General features: G+C 35.5%; 1 protein-coding gene across 1 annotated transcript in view; it reads left to right on the top strand.

Moving 5' to 3' along the window:
* The first annotated feature begins 10242 nt into the window (after positions 1-10242).
* CEP135 (centrosomal protein 135) overlaps positions 10243-24388 on the top strand; it is an 87085-nt gene continuing 72939 nt past the window's right edge. The window contains exons 1-7 of the mRNA XM_044680405.1: positions 10243-10322; positions 10802-10958; positions 14161-14351; positions 15238-15405; positions 20597-20738; positions 22686-22770; positions 24242-24370. Coding sequence (XP_044536340.1) covers positions 10846-10958; positions 14161-14351; positions 15238-15405; positions 20597-20738; positions 22686-22770; positions 24242-24370 — 828 coding nt within the window. The 5' untranslated portion in view covers positions 10243-10322; positions 10802-10845. The remainder of the gene's footprint in view (positions 10323-10801; positions 10959-14160; positions 14352-15237; positions 15406-20596; positions 20739-22685; positions 22771-24241; positions 24371-24388) is intronic.

Raw genomic sequence — 24388 nt, 5'->3', positions numbered from 1 at the left:
ATACAAATAAAGCTTGATTGAAAGATTCATGACTGCCCAATAATCATTATCTATGCAACCTGTTAACTTCTTTGCTTAGAAAAGAAAAAAGGAAGCTTATACTTGACTGTATTAATATTTGCAATAGCAGTCAAATGAATTGAAGATATCCCTCCTCCAAAACAAATAAAACAAAATATGAAGTTTTGTAATTAAAAAAAATATGGAATTTTTTAAACCTTAGCCAGAAAAAGAGAGAAGTATATAAAACAAAAGAACAGAACATGAAATCCCTAACTACTTGTGTCCTTTTACTTTCACTGTCAGATGCACATGTATGTAGGCTAAAGAGAGCTTCTGAATGTCACTATAGTTGAAGATCAAATTGGTTGCATTCTTTATATTTCTTGCCAGGTGTACCCCGCACCTTCCCCACCCTTACCCCACACAGGAGAGGGAGAAAGCACTTCCATTGGTCTGTTGGGCAGAAAGGCGGGTCATGTGAAAAAATGTCAGGCACAGTGGAGAGGGGGAAGGGAGCTCCATCCAAGTCCCTCTGCCTTTCTAGTAATGAACTCTGGGAAGGGCAGCACCCATGTCCACAGAGAGCATTCTGTATGCCATCTTTGACACATATGCCATAGGTTCACCATCACTGGTATAGTGGGTAGTAGCAGTACAGTAGTAGAGAGCAGACTGGACTGAAGGAACAGGGAGAATGTATATGATTATTTTTGGCAGCTAACTAAATGGGAGAAGGGAAGATGACAGCTTGAGGGGGTAGCAGTGTTATGAGAATGTTTGTTTTTTAAGATAGGGAATACTAAAACATACTTGGGTTAAGGGAAAGGAACCAATAGAGGAAGAGAGATGAAAAGGGGTGGAGAGGCTTCCAGAAGAATGAGCATGGAGCAAGTCCCAGAGTAAATGAGAGGGAATGAGATCAAGAGCACAAGAGGTAGGATTAGTCTTGACAGAGAGAAAAGTCACCTAATCCTTTGAGACTGAAGAGAAGGAGAGCATGAGTATGGTTTGGAGGTTTGGAGATGTCTCATGGTGAAGGTGAGATAGGACAGGAGATTATTAGCAGGGCAGAATATCAAAAAGTACTAGGGGATAAGCCTCAAGAATGAGATCAGGTGATCAATTGTGAATTACTTTGCTATTCTCAACAATAAAATTCTCAACAATCCCAAAGGACTCATGAAGAAAAATGCTATCCAATTCTAGAGAAAGAACTGATAGACTCTAAATGCAGATAGAAGTATACTATATTTCACTAGCTTCATTTGGGGGGTGGGGATTTTAAAAATTAAGCCTTTTTTTTAACAAAATGACTAATATGGAAAAATGTTCTATAAGATGCCACATACAAAATTGATAGTAGCTTGCTTGTTGTCTTGAGGTAGGGGAGGGGAAGGATAGAGGGAGAGAATTTGGAACTCAAAAAAATTTAAACAATATTTTTAAAAATTTACATGTAATTGGGGAAAAACCCCATTATTTTAAAAAATAAAATGAAGGTGTTAATTTTAAAAAGTGACATCAGGCACAGTGAAAAGAACTTGGGCTCTGGAAGCAGAGAACCAGGGTTTACATCTTGCCACTGACACTATTTAAGTGCCCTGGAACAAATCAAGGCCTGGGTCTTAGTTTCTCCACCTGTAAAATAAGAAGGTTGGACTAGATGGCCTCTGAGGTCCCTTCTAGTTGTATATCTATGATCCTATGGATTCAAGAGATAAAATGAGTGGGTCCCTAAGGCAACCACTTCTATAATGTCATTATATAATGCTTTAATAATTTATAAATCACTTCCTCATATTTGTTCTCAATGAATTCTAGCTTAATGGAGTAAACACACTTGTTCAGACTAGTGCACTCCCCATGGAGTCTTGAGCCTGTGCTCTGGACACTTGCAGGAAACACATACCCAGCTCTAAATGTTTTAGAAAAAAGCCTTGGCCCCCTGCCAACATGGGGGAGAGAGGAAAGGGCTGCTGCAATTAATGCTAAGTCAGAGATGAGCCATTCAACCAGGAAGAGCTGCTTACTCAATAGAATTGAAAAGGAGTGATTCCATCCTCTGGTTCTCTTCCTTCTTCTCTGAAATCTGAGGAAAGAAACTTGGTTCTGAGATTTCCTGTGAGGGGTGGGAAGAGGACAGGAGCCATCCCTTGACATGGCAGAGAGGGTTCCTGGATGCACAGGACAGCTGCCACGAGGACTCTCCCAGGTGAGCTTGCGCCTGGGTCTCTGCCTGCCTTTTGGGTGTTGTGGTTTGAGTTAGAGAGGGAGGAACAGTCCATTTTCCCATCCCCTGCACCAGCAACAGTCCTGTGCTGTTACACTTATAACAGCCCCATGAGGTCTGCAGAGCTGGTGCCACTTTCTTTCTACCTTGAGTTCTCCACCAAATACTAAGGTTTGAATGGGAAAACAAATATATTCCATGAAGATTTGGTCACATCCTCGGGTGGCAACTAGCTAAAAAGCTGTTTCATTGTTTCAGGATATTTCTTTCTTTTTAAAAAACCCTTACCTTCTAAGAATGAAACTAAGTATTCATTCTAAGGCAGAAGAGGCAAGAGCCATGCGAATGAGGTTGAATGACTTCCCACGGTTACATAATTAGGAAGTATCTGAGGCAATATCTGAACCCAGGTCCTCCTGAACCCAGGCTTGGTGCTCTATCCACTGTGTTGCCTAGCTCTCCTTTTAGGAGGTTTCTTTAGGAAACTCAGAAAATGGAGGGAAGAATCCAAGGTGAAAGCATTTGCTTATTTAGAAAGTAATTGCTTCAATAATAACATGAGTAGAAAGAGTAGAGATCATTGCGACTTTTTATGAGAGCTAGGCAGACCTATTTTCAGGGCACCTTGGACCTAGAAGCAGCAAGGAGCACAAAGGAGAGAATATGAAACATGAAGTTAGAGGATCTGAATTCAAATCCAGCTTCAGATACTAACTATATGAGCCTGGGTAGGTCACTTACTGTGCTTCAGTTTCTCCATCTGTAAAACAGAGATTATAATATCCACTTCCAGGGCTGTTGTGAGGAACAAATAAGATAATATTTTTAGAGTGCTTTGCAAACTTTAAAGTGCTATATAAATATTAGCCATTAAAATTAATATATTTTCAGTAATAATTGAACCTGTCATGATATTCATACTCTTAATTTTTCTTTCAGCATTTCATACCCAGAGACTGGACCAGATAAATTGCCTTGGAACTCAAAATGGAACTTCATCTTCCTCTATTCTATATGACAAATTAAACCAAATTGTTTTCTATTCTCAATCATGGGAGTGTGACGTCTACTGTTTCTCCCTTATCTACAGTGTCCATTTCAATCAATTCAAGTGTGATGTCTAATTAGCCACCAAATTCTGTTGATTCTCTCTTTTTACTACTTCTCACATTCATTTCTTCTTTCTCATTTCTTTTGCCTTCAGTCTTATGCAGGATCTCATTGGTTCATATCACTTCTTGGTGTGTGTGTGTGTGTGTGTGTGTTTAACTAATACCTTGTCCCCAGTTTCTTCTTCATTCTAATCCATCCTACCCTTCACTACCAGATCACTTGCCCTTATTTGATCTTCATATATAATTTGAAGTGTTGGATTAGTTGAATTCTATGGTCCTTTTCACCTCTGGATTATATTTCCCAAACCTTCCCTCTTATATATAGGATTCAATAATTACAAAGTCCAAGCACCTTAGTTTAGTTTTCAGAACCCTTCATAATATAGCCCTAATCTGGTCTTCCTCCACTCACATAGATTAAAACCTATCTCTAATTTGAACCCAGATCTTCTGGCCTCCAAGTCCTGCAGGCTAACTTCTTTTCCAGGCTTCTTCTATGCACAACATTACATTAGCTGTATACTTAATCCAAAATGGTCTACTTGTTATCCCTCAAACTCTTCACGTAAGTTCTTATTGTTTATTCATGATGTATTGAATAGCTGGAACCATTTTTGTCCTTCTTCATTTATCCAAAACTACTTTCATCGCTTTAGTTTCAGATCAAGTCCCATCTCTTCTATGAAGATTTCTTTGCCCATGTGAGCCCATAGGGCCATGAAACCTTAAGAGATATTCTAGTCTAATCCTCTCATTTTACAGGGATCTGTTTTTTTTTTCTTTTTATCCCTAAAATATATTTCAACTTCTTTGATTGGCTCCCTTTACACTTGTACTGTTATTTTTCTTTTCAAGTGTTTTATATCTTATCTCTTCAACTTGATTACAACTTAACTGAAGACAGGAACTAAGTATATACTTTTACAGTGGAAAGAAAGCTAGAAACAGTCAGGAAAGACCTGGGTACAGATTCTGCCCCTTGACACTTACCAGCTGGGTGAGACTCTCCGAAGTCTCAGTTTCCAGACCTGTGAGATGAAGGCGCTAGTAACACCTGTAGTACTTATCTCACAATACTGTCATGAGGATCAAGAGGCACTGTGTTAATTGTAGGGGATTCCTCTTTGTATTTAAAAAATGTTTTTATTATCATGCAAACCGCACTTCCATATTAGTCATTGTTGTAAGACCACACTCATATAACCCAAACCATAAAATAAAACCATAAATATACTGATGTGAAAGATAATATGCTTTAATCTACATCCATCTGACTCCCATGGTTTTTTCTTTGGAGGCAGATAGCATTCCAGTGTAGAGGATTCTAATATAAACAAAAAGAAAGACAGTCCCTGATCTCTAGGAGCTTCATTCTGTGGAAGGAGAAAGATTCCACACAAAAGGGAGTTGAAAAGTATGGGGGTCAGGGTGGGAAGGAGGATGAAGGTGAAGTACAAAAGCCAGGAACATAGCAGGAAGGGGAATCAGGCCCGCCTAGTCCCCTCCACAAAATTGTGTCCCCAAGAGGAATTTGAAAATGTAAGAAAGGGGTGAAGAAGGAAAGATGCATATAGTTGGGCTGAAGATTCAGAGGAGGAATTGCAGAACGAGGAAAGAAGTTCCTATTGTTTATTCATGCTGTTCTCTATAGCTGAAACTATTTTTGTTCTTTCTCTCCATTTAGGGCACCTCCACTATGGCCAGGTTGAAGATTCAGAGGAGGAATTACAGGATGAGGAAAGAAGCCAGCTTTCTTCTGATCAACCAGGAAAGACTTCTTGGAGAGGGTAGAATTCCAGATGTATTTAAATGACTGGCTCACTTTTGTTTTCCTGTCCTTATCACCTAGAACAGTGCTTCTCAAAGTGTGTTCCGGAGACCTCAGAGATTCTTTCAGGGGGTCCTGAGGTTATAATTATTTTATCATAATACTAAATTGGCCTAATTTTGATTATAGTACATATTGATAGATATAACCTGCATATAAACAAAAGTAGCCTGGAGTGGGGAGGGAATCAAGACTTGTTTCTGTCTTAGAATCAATATTGTGTATTGATTCCAAGGCAGAAGAGCAGTAAGGGACCAGCAATGGGAGATAAGTGACTTGCCCAGGGTCACACAGATAGGAAGTATCTGAGTCCAGATCTGACCCCAGGACCTCCCCTCCCTCCGTCTCCAGGCGTGGCTCTTAATCCGTTGAGGCACATAGCTGTCCCCTTAATAATCTCTTAGTATAGGGCTGCTACGGGAGGCAGGTAAGTACTCACAATTTCTATACTCATGGTGATTACTAAATATTATATATGAATTATAATATACTAATAATATTAGCTATAATAGTGAATAGCATAGCACTTTAAGATTTGCAGAACACTTTGAAAGAATTATTTTGTTTGATCTTCACAACCACCTGGGAAAAGTAGGTCCTATTTGTTACCCCTATTTTGCAGATAAGGAAACTAAGGCAAACAGAAGTTAAAGAGACTTGCCCAGGATCACACTGCCAGTAAGTATGTGCGTCAGGATTTGAACTTGGGCTTTTCCGACTCAACAGCTATCACTATTTTCTGGGTCATCCTATTAGTGCTTGAGTCTTGGGATCTTCCAGTAGCCAGTTCTGTTTTTTTTTCATGCTCACGTGGTACTGCCAAGGCTCAGTGTGTTTTCACCGGACCAGACTTTCCTGCTCCGCTAGAGGTCGCTGTAGGCTAGCGTTAGCGGGGCAGCCGTTTTGCTTCCGGGCCCCGGTACGCTGTGGCGCCGCCATTGCCGCGGCTGCCGGGTCTCCCTGGCCTCCTGGTATCACCTCTTCCTCCTCCCCCTCCCTCGTGTTACCAGGCAACGGGGGCGCCTCCACCCTGGCCTGCTAGTTCCGTCTCTCCCGCGCCATTTTCAAACTGTTCTAGTGCCTGGTTTGGCTTCTTAGGTGAAAAGAGGTGAGAGCGAAGAGGATACGGTTCTGGGGCTGGGCGATGCGACCGGAGGAAGCAGCTGGAGCTCTTGGTAAGGCTGCAGCAGGGAGGGCCGGGGCCGAGGGAGCTCGTGGGCGATGCTGCCGCCCTGGAGGAGGGGAGGTGGAAGCGGGGCCTGGAGTTAGCAGTTGCCGTTCGACCCGACGTGGCCCGGCCCGGTCCGGCCCGGCCCCGCCCCATTCGGCTCGGTCCTGCCCGGCCTCTGGCGGGGAGGGAATGGGTGGGGGTGACGAACCCGGAACCCGGCTGCGAGAATCCCTGGTTCGGCATTTTAAAACTCTTAGGTAATTTGACCTGCTAGCGTTTACCGATGTTAGGCAACAAGCATTTATCAGGCTCCTGCTGTGTGCAGGGCGCAATGGTGTGCGCTGGGAATGCCAGGAAAGACTGAGTGTGCCTGCTCTCAGGGAGCTCCCAGTCTATATACTCAGAAGCCCTTCGAGGGTTGGGCAAAGACTGAGAGTCGGGCCACCCGGGCTTTTTAAAGCCCATCTGGCCACGGGTGGCTTGAGATTGACAACGCACTTAGTTACTTCAGAGGTAATCTTAATGTAATGCTCATTTGCAAAAATAACTATAAACTTAATAACCACCAGCAAAACAGATACTGAGAGAAAATAAAGCATATCATCTTGCCTAAAGGCCTTAGCATTTAACAAAGAAACAGATGAATTGATGAATAACAAGAAAAAATTCTTGTTTTGTGTACAAGTGTATTTGTTGTGGGTCACTTTTGTCAAGACCCCTCTATCACTCCACTATTTCTCGAGATTTGTCCAAGTTCATGTTCATTGTTTCAATGACTTTTTCTCCTCGTCCTCTGGAAACTTCTTTTGCCTCCAGTCTTTCCCAACATTAGGGGTTTTTTTCTCCAGTGAGTCTTGCCTTGGTGTTATGTGGCCAGAGTATTTCAGCTTCAACCTTATCATTTGACTTTCCAGTGAATTTTCTCTAAGTATTGACTCTTTCGATCTCTTTGCTGTCCAAGGGTCTCTGAGAAGGCTTCTCCAGTGGATTTCTGTTTTCCTTATAATCCAACTCTCAAAACCATACATTGCTCCTGGAAAAACTAGAACTTTGACTGTAGGGATTTTTGTTGGCAAAGTGATCTCTTCATTTTAGTATGCTTTCCAGATATGCCATGGCTTTTTTAAAGGAGCAAATCTTCATGGCTTTCTTTGCTCCGTGCAGTAATCCTTTGCCCAGAAATATAAAATCTGAAGTGGCTTCCATTTCTTCTCTTTACCAATGTCTTAATTTTTTTGATGTGAAGTTTCAAGCCAACTTTTATATTTTCCTCTTTCACCCTCATCAAAGGCCTCTTATTTCTTCCTTTTCTGCCTTCAGAATGGAATTATCTGCATATCTGAGAATACTGCCATTTCTCTGGATAGCTTTAATTTCAGATTTTGATTCTTCTAGGTTGGCATTTTGCATGATGCTCTCTGCCTTTAAGTTAAATAAAGTGACAATATATAATATACCCTTGCTGTATATACTCCTTTTCTGATCTTAAACTAATCAATAGTTCTGTGTTTGGTTCTAACTGTTCTTTTTGAACACTTATTATGGCCTGGCGGTTTTTTTTTTTTTAAATAGTCAATATTGATATAGTACTGGTTGTACTGATCTCACTTTGTACATTTCATATATAACTATATTTTCTTGGATGTTTCATATTTAGTGGTTTTTTAACACTAATATTCCATTATATTAATATAATTTGTTCAGCCATTGTCCATTTGTTGAACATATGAGTTTTCTAATTTTTTACTTTTATAAATAAATAGAAAGATTGAATTGTTTTTTTTAATGGATAGAATTTTATGGTCTTTGGAAGATCAAGTACTAGAATATATCCAAAACAGAACCCATTTTCTCTTTTCTCTACTCCTTCCCTTCTTCCATACTTCCTTTTTTTTAAACTGTTGAGGACATCATTGTCCTTACAGTTATACAGTATCTGTATAACCACAGACCCTCACTTGTGCTCACCCAATACATATTCATTTGTTGCCAAGTCTCATCATTTCTATCTTCATACCTCTCTTTTATATAGTCACCTTCACCTGGATTGCATTAGTCTTCTGGTTGTTCTCTCTGACTCAAGTATCTCCTTCACTCCAGTCTACCCTCCTTTTAACTACCACAGATATCATTCTAATGGGATGGTCTTACCATGTAATATGCCTAGCTCCTAATCCTACTTATGGGAGTTTATAGAGGCTCCTGAGTTGCCTTCAGGAACAGCTATAAAAATCCTTCCTTTGGCTTTCAAATCCCTTGACAGATTGGCCTCTTCCTACATTTTCGTTTTGTTTACACTTTACGCCCCAACAGATGCATCATAATCCACTGGCTTTCTTGTTGATTCTCATATAGGATACTCTGTCTCTGCTTTGTGCTTTTTCACTAGCTGTCCCCCATGCCTAGAATGCTCTCCTTCTTCATCTCTGCTTCCTGGATTCCCTGGCTTCCTTTAAGGCTCAGTTAAAATCCCACATAGTGTAAAATTCTTTCCCTGTCATACCCAATGCCTATGTCTTGCCTTTGAGATTCCCTCCAGTTTACCTTGTTTATATCTTCTGTGTATACAGTTGTATATTGTCTCCCTTATTAGAATGTGAGCTTCTTGAAGGCAGGATTTTTGGGGTTTTTTTGGAAAAGAATATGTTTATTGTTATTTTTTTAAAGTTTAATTAATTTTGAATATTTTTCCATAGTTACATGATTCATGTTCTTTCCCTACCCTTCACTCACTCCTGTCCTTTAGTCAATGAGCAATCCCACTGGGTTTTACATGTGTCATTGATCAAGACCTATTTTCATATTATTAATATTTTTACTAGGGTGATCGTTTAGTGTCACCATCCCCAATCATATCCCCATCGTCCATGTGATTAAGCAGTTATTTTTCTTCATTGTTTCTACAACCACAGTTCTTTCTCTGAATGTGAATAGCGTTCTTTCTCAGAAGTCCCTCAGAATTGTCTTGGATTATTGCATTGTTGCTAGTAGAGAAGTCCGTTACATTCGATTTTACCACAGTGTATCTGTCTGTGTATAATGTTCTCCTGGTTCTGTTCCTTTCACTCTGCATCAATTCCTGGAGGTCATTCCAGTTCACATGGAATTCCTCCAGTTCTTTATTCCTTTTAGCACAATAGTGTTCCATCACTAACAGATACCACAATTTGTTCAGTCATTCCCCAATTGAAGGGCATCCCCTCATTTTCCAATTTTTTGCCACCACAAAGTGGACGGCTACAAATATTTTTGTACAAGTCTTTTTCCTCATGATCTCTTTGGGGTATAAACCCAGCAGTGATATGGTTGGATAAGCATTCTTTTAAAGCCCATTGGGCATAGTTCCAAATTGCCTTCCAGAATGGTTGGATCAATTCACATCTCCACCAGCAATGCATTAATGTCCCAATTTTGCTACATCCCCTCCAACATTTATTATTTTCCTTTGCTGTCATATTAGCCAATCTGCTAGGTATAAGGTGGTACCTCAGAGTTGTTTTGATTTGCATTTCTCTAATTATTAGAGATTTATAACACTTTTTCATGGGCTTATTGATAGTTTTGATTTCTTTATCTGAAAATGGAATTTTTGCCTTACTTTTTATCCTTATTCTCAAGTGTATATAGTAAATACTTAAATATATATAGATTGACTCATCTCATAGGGTTATGATAGTTATGTTAGAAAATGTATTAATAGAATGTAAACCTGTTTTGTAATCTATAAATCTAGATAAAAATTAATGTATGTTTACCAAAATCATTTGCAGGCTATCAGAGTTAATATCAGAAAAGTAAAAGGCTTCTATTATGTAGCAGGCTTCTAAATCCTTAGATCATAAGGTGCATTTCTGTTCATTACAGGCATTTTTGTTCTTCAGGACCTGTACCCTAGGAAAGACAGATCCCTTCTGTGGAGGTGATCGCATTGTTACTTGACTGTAAAAGGAATCCAGAAAGTCAGGGCTGTAACAGGCAAGTTGCTCAAAGGAATGATACCAGAAAAAATTGATGATGGGAGATGTTTGGGATGGTGAGAGAAGATTTATATATTAGACTATCACAATGTGGAAAATGATTTGGTAGGTTTGGGCCTGTGAACTTTGTGTTATATTAATTGGCAAAGATTCAGTAATAGTAAGGTGCTATAAAACAAGAAATTATTATTAGACAATTTTTAGGATAGGTATCTTTTAATCCAGGGAGAAGAGTAGTCAATGTTAAACTAGGAAAGAATTGAAACATGCAGCTATGTGCAGAACTTTATGTTATGTTACATGACATATAAAATAATTCTGTAGTATTACAAAAGTTCCAGAAAGTATTATTCTTTTGGAAAAAGAAGCATGACATAATTGTCTTATGTACAAATAAACTTCAAACAAATCTTTTTTCTCTAAATAGTTGTTCACTTCTTTAATGGAAACATGTTGAAATATTTTGCTCTTTTTCAGGCTATCAATTTTTGATGTGATAAAAACAATTTTGGAGATTTACCATGAGTACAGCTGCAGAAAGAAAATTTATTAACATCAGAAAAAGACTGGATCAGATGGGATATCGACAGCCTTTGAGTGTTGATTGTTTACCTTTGGTGGAGAAACTTTTCAGGTACAAATAAATAATTGAATTTAAAATTTAAATATCTGTGAACTTTGCCTATAGTTGTAACTAATATATGCTTTAATAAAGAATATGTTAGGATTTCAAAAGTTATGAGCCATCTGAAATTCACATATACTTTCTAAGATTCCACTTGTGTATGGTCCATAATAACCATTTCTACCTTTCCTCCTTGGTGAATTTTGTACATTTTTATACTATTCTTCAAAGTTAGCTGTTATAATTTTTCTTTTTATTTAGTTGTCTGCAAGGTCCATATTTTTCTTGATCACTTTTAATAGAAATTCTCAGTTCTGTAATATGGTCTTGGATGTTGTGTATTACCTAAACTCTGAGGTATTTCTCCTCTTATTCTGTAATTTTCTTACTTGAGTTCTCTTAATATATATTTCTAGAGTAGTGGTATCAGAATATTTTTATAGTTGTAATTTTACTCCTTTTTTTCAGCCCTTCTTTTCTGTCTTAGACAGATCTCTAAGACAGAAGGGCAAGGGTTAGACAAATTAAGTTAAGTGACTTGTCCAGGGTCACACAGCTAGAAAGTGTCAGAGGTCAGATTTTGACTCAGGTCTTCCCAACTCCAGGCCTGGCCCTCTATCCACTGTGCCACCTCAGTGCCCCCTGAGTCTACTCTTAAATGTGCTTGAGGCCATATATTGATACTTTATTTTGCCTACCAAATAAAAACATTAAAATAATCATAAAATGTCATCAAACTTTAAACCTTGTATTTTTAGTGTGAACACTACTAGTAACTTATAGTAGCATTTAGTTGAATAAATAAGTTAGTCTTATAGCTTGGATTCTTACCTTTTTTGTGTCATAGACCCCTTTGGTAGTTTGGCAAAATCTACTAGTTTCTCTGAATAATATTTTAAATGCTTAAAATAAAATACCTAGGATGAGAAAGGAAGCCAATTATATTGAAATATAGTAATCAATATTAAAACATCAAGTATAGATCCCAAGTTAAGAACCTTGGTTTTATAAGATGACTTTAGATCTTTGAATGAAAAGTTGTTTATAAGTATACTGTTATTTTTAATGTCCATTGATAATCAATTCATGATCATCTTTGGTTATGAATAATTTTTAACACAAAGCTTATTTTACAATTTCAACCTTATTTTCTAGAAAGTATTTTGCCAGATTTGCTAACTTATAGGTTAATTGAAAGATTAATGTTTAATTTTTTTTCTTCTCTAATCTTTAAAAGTGCTAAGGAAATTGTAAAGGAGGCAGAAATTAGTCAGTGAGTCAGAAAAAGGAAGAAAAGGAGAAAATTTGGAAAAATCAAGAAAGTAAAACTGCTGCTGAATAGTTACGAGAACTACTTATATGAATTGTAAGAATAATAGTGCGGCTTATCTCAACAAGATTGTTAGAACAATATGTATAGCTGTTTTGTTCACATTTTGGAAAAATCACATCAGTACCTACACCTATGGTTATTTGATTTTCCAGGACTGCTTTGTTGTCATGAAAATCTTCACAGTTTTATGTTTAAGTTTTAATAGATATTGAAGGCCAAGGAAGGAGAGGGAATGAGAAAAATTTGAATAACACATTTTCCCCTCCTAAATGTATTTCTCTTTTTTCTGTGCTTTCATATCTCTGGGAATAATAGATGCAAAGCTAAAAACCAAATTTAGTTCAATTACCGAAAGAGAGGCCACTGTCAAATGATGACAGAGACATAGTTTGAATCAAGTGCCAAATTCTAGAAATAGTTTCTGTAGGTTCAAAAAAAAAATCATTTAACAAATATTCATTGAGCATATACTGTGGGCAAAACAATTGTGCTAGATCCTGAGAGGTATTCATAGAGATCCCTGCCATCACAGAACAGTCTAACAGAGGAGTTTGTTTGATATACAACTTCACTGTTTAAGGAAAACCTAGTTTGGAAGACTTCCCCCCAGCCCCCCACCCCCCCACTTCAGATCTATTTATGATGTGTTATTGGTAATTTCAGAGTTTTGGGTTGTAAATATTTTATTTTGTTGGAATTGCTATATTGTAAACTACTTGAAAGTCTTTTTATCTCCTGTAGCAATGAACCTTGAGATACATAAATACTTAATAAAATGAATAGAATACCAATTAGTGGTAGTAGAATAGTGGCTACAGTTTTCATCTTAATTTCTATCAAGTTCCTATAAAAAGTTTTTGAGTACTTCCATACACTAGAGTGAAACTCATTTATAGTTGGTGACTATATTTGTCATCTTCAGGATTTTGTAGACATTTAAATTCCTTATTTTTTTTCCTTATGCACTTTCCCTTTCCATTCTTCCCTTTGCACTTTTTTATAGGTAGACTTGGAGTTAAAAAGTGTAATTACCAATTTTTTTTTACCATTTAAGCAAAGTTCCTAGAAGGGAGAATTTTTTTTTATTTCCAGTCAGTGAGAACAGTTGTATCAATTATTAATAATCAGTTTTCCTTTCCTTCTCTTCTGCCAAAAAAAAAAAGACAAAAAAGGGCCTTTTTTTAGTTGTAATATTTTAAGATAAATGTTTGAATAGAATTTATATTTATTTTATGTTTTTATAATTTAAAAATAGTTATTTTATGGTGTTAATTATAAAACCCAAAGAACAATTTAATAATTAACAAATTTAACTTTTTCTCACTATTAAAATATATGCCTCCAAAAATGCATGTTTACATAAAATTTTATTCTTTGTAGCAGAATATTAAATTTCTCATCTATAATCTCTAGAGAGCAGTTACTTTGAGGAGAGTTAACTCTGATTTGTTAATTTTTGATGATTTTAAATAAGTAAATTTGTATCTTTGATAGAACCATATTTTATTTAAACTTTCTCATCAACTACCCTGCCAAATTTAGATATCAAAATTAGAAGTCAAGGGAAAGAAAACTGCTCATGGGGAAGGATCAGGGAGCCTCTATAGTTGTTTGATTTTCAACAATGTACAGGTAGTGACATTGTTTTATTTTTCATTAATAAGTATCATTATTCCTTACCACTCCTAAAATTGTTGCATAGTGTTCATTGTAAATTTAGAGTGATTTTTTTTTTAAAGAAAATGTTTGACAATTTCATGAGACCTGATAATAATTAGAGTAATGTTATGGAATCGCTACTACTTTATGACACAGCTATTAGAAAGTTTAGTGGTTTAATTACACATACTGATATATTCTAGTGCCCTGTAATTTCAGTGACCTTATTCATACAACGGAGAGTCTTCGGAAAACAAAACTATATGTTGGAAAAGCTGAAAAAGAAAGTGCCAATTTTGATTATGTTTTGGAACCTTATAAAAAAGAAAATGCTAAACTGACCAGGGAAAATAATGATCTACATCTGGATTTATTGAGGACAAAAGAACAATCAGAAATAAGTATAAAAGGTAACTGAAAATTTGGGATTTAAAAAAAAAAGTTCAGTTTTATGTTTGAACTTTACTTTTCAGTATATGGAAAGCTTTGTTATACTACTACTTTAGTGTATATATAGGAAATATTATTTTTCCTTTCAATTCTTCTTTTCTTATTAGGGAGTAGAAACAAAGGACAGATAGGCAAGGATCCTCTCTATCTACTTTTTTTATGCTTTGAAAATTTATGCTATCTGGAAGTAAAGTAAATATTATCAATTACAGTTTCCGTAGAGATTAATAAATGCCAATATTTAATGTGTTTTCCTGAAATATCGTTTCTTAACAGTTGGAAATAAGAATAGTGGAGTATGGTAGTAAAAACAAGTCAACACATGTATTCTATAATATTGTTGAACTTCATTTCAGTTCAATAATATCATATCTTTGGAGATATTAACTAATTGCCTGGCGCAGGTTTGGTGACTGAGAGGAGACTACACTAACAGAGGCTATAATTCTCTCCTTTTAGCTCCCCTCACCCCAGTTTCCCAAAACATTTACTACTGTTTGCTGTCTTTTCAAAATTTTGTTACAGTAGAAAATAGCATCCATAATTACTACGAAATGTGAAAAATAATTGATTGATCTATTATCTACACTAGTTTGTCTTCATGGTTTTATTACAAATTGGCCAGAATTTTAGGTATGAAAGAAGAATTAATTAAAAAGCAAACCATTTAAAATCCCCATGTTAATAACATTTCTGTGGTAGTGATGTTATATCTTGACCTATTGTTCTGACACTTTCTTCTCCAGAACCTTGGTATATGGAGGAATAGTGTAGATATAAATTTCCATTGATTTTTTTCTAGAGTGACCCTTGGGATATTTTTTCCTACCTCTTTTTCTTTTAAAGATTTGAAAGTCAAATTAAGAAAAATGGAGATCGAGACAGCTGACTTGAAGTTTCTGAATAACCAGTATGCTCATAAATTGAGAGTGTTGGAGAAGGAGAGCAAAGCCAAGAATGAAAAAATCCAGCAACTCCAAGAAAAGAACCTCCAAGCAGTGGTACAGACCCCAGGTAGGGAAGACAAGTGTTAGTGGCAGCAGCTACCTGTCTATGTCTATGTGAGTCAAGTTAAAATTGAGGGGAGTTTAGAGTCTGAATAATAATAGGTCATTTCTTGCTGGGCTTTAATGATTGGTTCTGTCCTTCAATATTAACTTTATTTATTACATTTCTCAGAGACCCAGATAACTCCAGAAAGGAGAGCTTCAATGCCAGTGATAATGACTCAGTTCTTTGTTTTGCTAATATGACTGATCACAGATTGAGATCTGAAAGGGATCTTATAGATCATTTTGCAGTCAACAAAGAAGCATTTATTAAAGCACCTATCATGTTCCAGACACTTTGTTAGGTTCTTGAGATATGAGGACAAAAATGAAATACTTTCTCCCTTCAGGGGTTTATATTCTATGAGAAGAAACAGCAGACAGACATTCATATGTTTAAAATCTATTCAAACAAATTACTAGTCACTGGTAGCTAGAGGCTCAGGAAATACCTAAAGTAGGAGATGGACTATAAACTGAAGGTTGAGGGATACTCAAGATTTTAAGCAACATAAGTGCAGAGAGGAGAGAGAGAGAGAGCATCGAATGAATCGCTGATGGGGAGAAAACTGCCTGAGCATGAGGTGAGTAATAGAAGTTATGTTTGACAGAGAGGAAAGAAACCAGGATTTTAGATGACAGAGGATTTTATATATAAGTCTAACGGCAATAGAGAGAGCCTCTTGAACTGAGGGATGACATTACCTACACTCTAGGAATAACTCCTTTGGCAGCAATGTGGAGGTTAAATTGAACTGAGGAAGAGAGACCAAAAAGGACACTAATGCACTTGTCCAAATGAGAGATGACTATTTGTGTGAAGAGAAGAAAACAAATTGGAGATATATTGAGGTAGAATTAAAAAGAATTGAAAATTGATTGGAGGGTGTAGGGTATGGTCTGATAAGACATCAAGACCAATTTTGAGCTTGCAGATTTCTGGGAGGTGGTGGTATGGACAGAAATAAGCAAATTTGGAAGAGAATTTGGATTTGGGACCAAGAAAATCTGTTCTTTTTTGTCCAAGGAACATCCAAAACATCCAGTTCAAACTGTGATAAGCACCTTATTCTGTGGGTCTGGATCCTGCCAAGAGAGAGAGGAATGACAACTAACTTTAGTCTGGGTCTCATCTCTTTTGGTGATGTCTGACCTCAACTTTACTGCTTCAGAACTTGTGCTGTTCTCTGACTCATGGCCTAAAGGAGTTGTTGGATGAATTTTGAGTTTAAGACAATGGGCCTTTGCTTCAAAAAAGAGCATTGGCTTGTTTAAAACATTGATCAGTTTCCCAAAGGCAAAGATTAGCTTCCTTTCTTCTTCAGTTCTGGGCATTGACAGTCTTTATCTATTTTTTTTTTCCTGTATAGTTAGGCTCATACTCCTTTGAGTAATTCAGATCTTATTTGGGGATAAGGGTAGGGACAGACTGGACCTGTGACTTTGTTATTTGCCCCTTTCATTTAAGGCATTCTCTTGTTTTATGGAGTAAAAATTTTTTTATAGTAAAAAAAAAAAGAAACAAGTAAGTAAAGTGGGGTTTTGTATTCCATACATCTTTTTTGGTCAATTTTGTAACTATCAAAATGTGGTCTGCTGAAGAATATTGGTTCAGAATCTGTTTCCTTTTTATACCTTCAAAGATGCTCTTGATGCTTTTTTTTTCCTCATAAAGATTTTGTATAGCTAGGAAGGGCACATAGACTGGTGACATAGTCTTGATCCACTTTTTTTAAAAATAGGGTCTGAGATTTTTTTCTTCAAGTCTTCCTATTTCATAAACCTTAAGAACTGATCTCCCAGTACGCTCAAAACTGCCACCTCTAGGCTTTAAAAGAATGCCCCCCCTTTGACCCAGCCATACCACTGCTGGGTTTGTACCCCAAAGAGATCATAAGGAAAAACACTTGTACAACAATATTTATAGCTGTTCTGCTCTTTGTGGTGGCAAAAAATTGGAAAACGACAGGGTGTCCATCGATTGGGGCATGGATGAACACATTGTGGTATCTGTTGGTGACGGAATACTATTGTGCTCAAAGGAATAATTAATTGGACAGATTCCATGTGAACTAGAATGACCTCTAGGAATTGATGCAGAGTGAAAGGAGCAGAACCAGGAGAACCTTATACACAGAGACTGATACACTGTGGCACAATTGAATATAATAGACTTCTCTACTAGCAGCAATGCAATGTATGAGAAAGAATATCCATATCCAGAGAGAAAGAACTGTGGGAGCAGAAATGCAGAAGAAAAATATATGATCAGTCACGTGGTTCAATGGGGATATGATTAATGTTTTGATGTTAAAAGATAACCCTACCGCAAATATGAATAACATGGAAATAGGTTTTGAACTACGGATACATGTATAACCCAGTGGAATTGCTTGTCAGCTCTGGGAGAGGGGAGAGGAAACAAAGGGGAGAAATCATGAATCATGTAACCATGGAAAAATACTCTAAATTAAAAATATATATATATCGATCCAAATAAAGGAAAAAAAAACCTGCCACTTCTAGCAGTGGGCTTTGTTTGTACTTACTCTAGTTCCATGATCTTTCTCATCTTTCAATTCTTTAGACCATTTCTACTTTCTCATGAAGCACATCTTCACTAACAGTGATGAAAAAAATCATTTATTAGAGAATTTTTGTCATCTTTTCCTTTTTTAGTCATCCTGTTGTCAAAACTTTCAGGTTCATTTTCATGTGTTTTTGTTGATAACTTTGTATAAATTGACCTTTTGCCAAGCTTTCCATGAATGGTTTCCCCCACTGCTTTTGTGAGTTTTCTGAGTTGATATTTTTTGTAATTATCCTCCACTCTATTCAATAATAAGTTTATATAAATTGGTGCTTCCTGTGATGGTCATATCATTCTGCTTGTTAAGAAGATCACGTTCTTACTAACTCTGACCCTTTCTGGTCTCTTCATTGTTGATTGATTTATATTAGTTAAACATTTCTTAGGAAATAGTGATTTCTTGCTACCTTAATCATTTTCCATTCTCTTTTTAAAATGTCAGATTGAATTTCTCAGTTGCATTACACATTTTCTTATCTTTATTCTTATTTGATATTAAGTTGATTGAACAAGGACAGCTAAATGAGAAATGATTTATGGTGTGGTAACCAGGATTTTCCTCATTGACTAAAATCAGTTGCATTTTTTTTGTGATTTTTAATACCTGCTGTGACTATTTCTTAAAAATTTTATTATTAGCTTCTATTTTTTAAATTACCAGAATTTCTCCCTAGTACCTTTCCCTCTTATTTTCCCAAGAGAGCTATCTAATTTAACATACTATATTTTCTTAAGAGAAAGAGAAAAACAATCAGAGCAAAACTGATTAGTACATAATAAAAAATCTGATAACATGCAATACTTCTATAAACCATTGGAATAGAGTGCCATCTCATTTTTCTTCATTGGGGCCATGTTTGTTTGTAATTTTTTTTTTGAAAAAGTTTTTCATTTTTTAATTAATTAATTTAGAATATTTTTCCATGATTACATGGATTCATGCTCTTTCCCTCCTCTCTTTTCTCCCTCCTCCTGGAGCTGACAAGCAATTCCACTGGGTTTTACATTATCATTGTTCAAAACCTATTTCCATATTATTAATATTTGCGGTAGGGTTATCTTTTAACATCAAAACACTAATCATATCCCTATCATACCATGTGATCAGTCCTTGGTTGTAATTTTGCAACATGATCAGTTTTTGTGCTTATTCTTCCAATTTGCAATGTTGTATTTGTTGCATATATTGTTTTCTTGGCACTACTTAACTTTATACTCTCTATCAGAACATGTAAATCTTTCTATGTTTCTTTGTATTTATCATTTCTTACAACTCAGTAACATTCCATTATATCTACATACCACCATCTGTCTCTGTCCTCCAATTGATAGATATTTATTCCTATCCAATTCTTTGTCAGCCATTCAATCAGTTAATAAAGCAGAACTATATTCTATCTCTATATTTAATTTGCTGTAGCCATCATGTATACCTTTTTTTTTTTGGCTCTGCTTTCTTAATTGTGTATCATTTCTATGAATCTTCCTGTGTTGCATTGAATATATTTATAGTCAGCACTCCTTATTTCCCATCACATGCCATGGTGAAATAAATTTAGACATTTCCTATTTGGCAGTATTTTGTTTCCAGTTTTTTGTTGCTACAAATTATTTTGCTTTGCATATTTTTGTACATATAAATCTTTTCTTTGCTTTAACCTCTTGAGGATATATAGAATATAGCCCCCGTAGTGAACTTACTGGGGAAAAAATTATGAAAAATGTAATAACTTTTCCTTGCAGAGTTCTAAAATGTTTACTGTAAGAGTCAGACCAATTCATTGCTCCTCCAGCAGTGAATTTCCCATTCTTTCCAAAGTCCCTTCATCAATAAGTATGTTTATTTTTTACCAACTTTGCTCAGTTGGTGGATATGAGATGATTATAATCATAGTTCTCATCTCCTCTTGCCTAGACTAATTTTTTTCTTGCCTAGACTATTGCACTAGCCTTCTAATAATTGGTAAATATCTTTTCCTCAGTGTCTTCTTGAGTCCATCCTCTACATTGCTGCCAGAATAATTTTTCCTAAGTGAAGATGCCGAGTAGCGTCAATAATCTTTAGTATCTCCTGATAACCTCTAAGAAAATAAAACTACTCTGTTTAGTTTTTAAAGCCTTTAAAACAACAATAAAAAAGGACCCATATGAACAAAAATATAGTAGCTCTTTTTTGTGGTGGCAAAGAATTGGAATGACTGAACAAGTTGTGGTATACGGTTGCGGTGGAATAGTTTTGTGCTTTAAGAAATGATGATGAGGATGGTAACAGAAAACTTGGGAAGACTTATATAAACTGATCCAAAATCTTTCCCTCCCTGCCTATCTTATCTGTCCCTAAGGAGGTAAACAATGTGATATAGGTTATACATATGCTGTCATGCAATACATATATTTTCATATTTCTTATGTTGTGAAAGAAGACACCAGAAATCTTATTTTCTTGTAAGGATGTAAATATGGTTAAGTCTGTAGACAAGAAATGTTTTGTAACAAAATGTTACTGCATGTAAATAGTTCTATGGTGTGAGTGTTTTGTCTTAATTTTTAATTTTTGTTTTTCTAGGTGGCAAGAAGAGAAGTATTCCTTTTAGACGCCAGCGTATGCAGATTGACCAACCTGTGCCTCCCTCTGGAATCAGTGCCTATCCAGTTCCTCAGCCAAATGATCCCTATATTGCTGACCTTCTGCAGGTGGCAGATAACAGGTGTATAGAAAAGACTTTTTGGTTAGATTTGGTATTTAATTGATGATATATTTTATAGTTTAGCCTTTCTCTCAGGACAGCTATTTGATAATTTTATGTTTTTGCCTTAAACCTAATGAAGTGTTTAGTACCTTAATTTTTTAGTGTGAAGCTTTAGTTGTCATCTCTAGTAGTGACAGATGTCATTTTCCCTTGCTTATTAGAAAAATCTTTGTTGCTTGAAATTTAGTGTTAGTAGTTAATATAAAAAATGATTAAGAGAAAGGGATAGGGGCAGCTGGGTAGCTCAGTGGAGTGAGAGTCAGGCCTAGAGACAGGAGGTCCTAAGTTCAAACCCGGCCTCGGCCACTTCCCAGCTGTGTGACCCTGGGCAAGTCACTTGACCCCCATTGCCCACCCTTACCAATCTTCCACCTATGAGACAATACACCAAAGTACAAGGGTTTTAAAAAAAAAAAAAGAGAGAGAGAGAGAGAGAAAGGGATAAATTTCGAACTGGCCTTAATAGAAAAAATTATTGCAGTTACAGTTAAACTTCTGTTTGACAGGTCACACACTATGACGGGGCAAACTTTTTCATTTCATTTACCTTAATTGTGCCCTTAGTGCCCATTCATACCAATCTGGAAACATAGATTTGATGAGGATATTGATTACATGTCATAGAAGTGATTTTGCTGTGATGATTTTAACATAATACTATTAGTAATTGAATTATGCTGTTTTTGTGTGCTGCTTGTCTGTATTTTTTTATTGTCTTAGTCATGATCTTGATGTATTTAAAATGTTTTACAAATATAAATGTGTATGAGGCTGAAAAATTTGGCCTTTTTTCTTTCTTTATTCTGTAATCCTCTACCCCCATTTTTGTTTCTTTTCATATTGTCATAAACATGTATACTTTTTATGTTGTACCTTATGCATTAACTCATACCTTATTTTACATTCAAATTGAGGACAAAAGTGAATTTTAAGTTCATGACTACTCTCCAGTCCTGAATTAACAGTGATAATATATTGGGCCTCATTTACCACTCCAGAGAATCTAATATTTTAAGAACAGATGTTCTCTTATTTGATAAAGTATCTACCCAACCTACTGGAGGTCTTCTCCAGCCTATATGTCTGTTTTCTGATTCTTACAACCTAATTGACATAAGTGTCTTTGATATTAGTTTTTTAAAAAATCTAAGAGAAAATAGGCAAATTTCGAACTATGTGAACATTTTACCTTGGCATACTTAGTGACTTCATTGGGAAAGCAAGCATAGAGAAAGCAATGAAAGTTATATTGAATCCTAGGTTTGAGCTGGAAGAGACCTTAGAAACCCATTTCCTCATTTTACATATGAAGAAATTGAGGTATAGAGAAGAGAGGAAGTGACTTGGCCAGGGTCAGTCACCCAGAAGAAAGTGTCTGATAGAATCTATACTGAAGTTTTCTTGATTTAGGCCAGGTATCCTATTCATTATACCAGGATGCATCTCTGGAAAATATTAAGAGTCAGGAAAATTAAAGGGACCTAAAGCTTGTAAGTTTTTTAATGGCAATGAAAAAGTGGGCCAGGCCATTTTTGTGTGATTTTTTTTTACAAATATTTATATTTAATAAATATAAATAATTATAGTTGAGACAGTTCTTCAGATAATTAAAATCCAAACACAGGTTTTATCAGAACTAATTAGATTTTCTGGGAACTTGTGGATTCTTGATTTAATGATTTGGTTAGTTATCTCATTTCTCCATTTTTATTCTCTTCAGTTTGCTTTGTCAGATTAGGAAATTTATAAAAGAAATTGTTTTCATAGAATCACAGACTTTTCAGCCAGAAGGCATTTCGGTGAACTCTGACCCCCCTCAGTTTTACAAAAAGTTAACATTTTTGTATTTTGTGTTTTTGAAAAAATTATTCACCAAATAAAAAGTTATTCACCAATGTGTTTCAGAATTCTGGAGCTTCAAGAAGACGTGTGCCACTTACAGAAGAAGTTAGTATCTGCTGAAAATGAATTAGAAAATTCTTGCAAACAGGTAGGGTTTAATATTGCTTAATATTGAGGCTGAGATGGGCAAGCTGTAGCTATTTGTGAATACATTTTAGTTATGCATTATAAATACTGTTACTGGAATTTATGGGACTTTTCCATTTCATAGATTTTAAACTTATAAAGCAACCTTAGATATTGTTATTTGTAATAATAACATCAACAACAATAATTTAGAGATTGTCTAATCCAATCTTCTTTTGGTAAATTGAATTAAAATATTAGTGGAGATATATAATTGTATATGAAAATTTTATTTGACAATTTGAATCTTTTTTCCTTAAAGTTTTAAATTTAGCTATTTTTATTTTAAATAATTTCTCATTGTTTTAATCTTGTATTTTTTCCCCTCCAAAATTAGTTGGTGGTTATAAATAAAGTTTTTGAGAATTACAAAGTCTAGGAAGAACCACAGTTACTTATAGATTACCAGTTTGGTATCTTCAGGGTAATATCTGACTTCAACAATTATAGCCTCTTTCTGTAATGTTCTTAGAATTCTATTTGACTGTTCTGGTTTTCATTTTCTATACGAAGGTATTTGATTGTATTTCTTGGAATGAAATATATATTATGTATATGAGTTTGTAAAATACCTAAGCACTATTTGGATAAAAGATGCTATTAAAAGCAAAGACCATTATAGGTAATTAAAGTTTTACGAAGGATTTAATAATTTACAAATTACATTTTAAATAATAAATTATATTAATAGTTAATTATTTACTTTTTGATATTTCACAATTCATAATTAATAATTTCCTCTTCTTCTCAAAGTACTTTGCAAATATAAACTGATCAGCTTGTACTGTGTGAAGTATCTGTTTTTATTTCCATTTTGCTGTGAGAGCAAGGACTGTTATTCTCTCTTTATGTCTCCAGTAGTCCAGTGCTTTGAACATGGGGAGCACTTGTTAAATGCTTATTGTATAGGATTGGCTTCTCCAATTCATGTCTGTTTTTAGTGAGATGAAAAACCAATTCTGAGCTATAGATTCATGTTCAGTAGTATTTTACTTGATGATACTTCCTTTTTCAATATATAATGTTGAATTGGATTTACCTCAGTCACACTTCTTTTGCCCTTGAATTTTAGTGATAATTTTTTCCTTAGTAACAATTTCTGTTACATGCAGAATTCTTCAAATATGACAGCTTAAAAAAAAAGGAAAAAAATACTGAATCAGAATGAGAATTTTCCAAAGAAGGGACTAAAATTATGTAGTAAACATTTCTTTTGTAATATTTTGATCTTTTGAATTGTTCGATACACACTGTTCTGAATATATTTTTTGTTGGTAATTGTATATTTTTAGGTGACAAGCGTATATTAATGTTTGATATACATTGTTTTTGGGGGGCATTTGGCACTCCGATATATCCAAATGCATTTTTTTTATAATTCTCTTCTGAGTTGAAGAATAAATGCTTTAAAATAATGGAAAATTATGTCTCAGATTGAATTAAGAGATTTAGAAATAGAACGGCTCTCAGTTGCACTTGATGGTGGTCGCTCCCATGATGTTCTCTCTCTGGAATCCAGAAATCACAGTAATGAGAAGCTTATTACTCACTTGAATATTCAGGTAATGGATTTAATGTGT

This window comes from Gracilinanus agilis, chromosome 6 (assembly GCF_016433145.1).
Source record: "Gracilinanus agilis isolate LMUSP501 chromosome 6, AgileGrace, whole genome shotgun sequence".
Taxonomy (NCBI): Eukaryota; Metazoa; Chordata; class Mammalia; order Didelphimorphia; family Didelphidae; genus Gracilinanus; species Gracilinanus agilis.
Note: the sequence above shows the minus strand (reverse complement) of the source record. Positions and strands in the feature narration are given on the sequence as shown.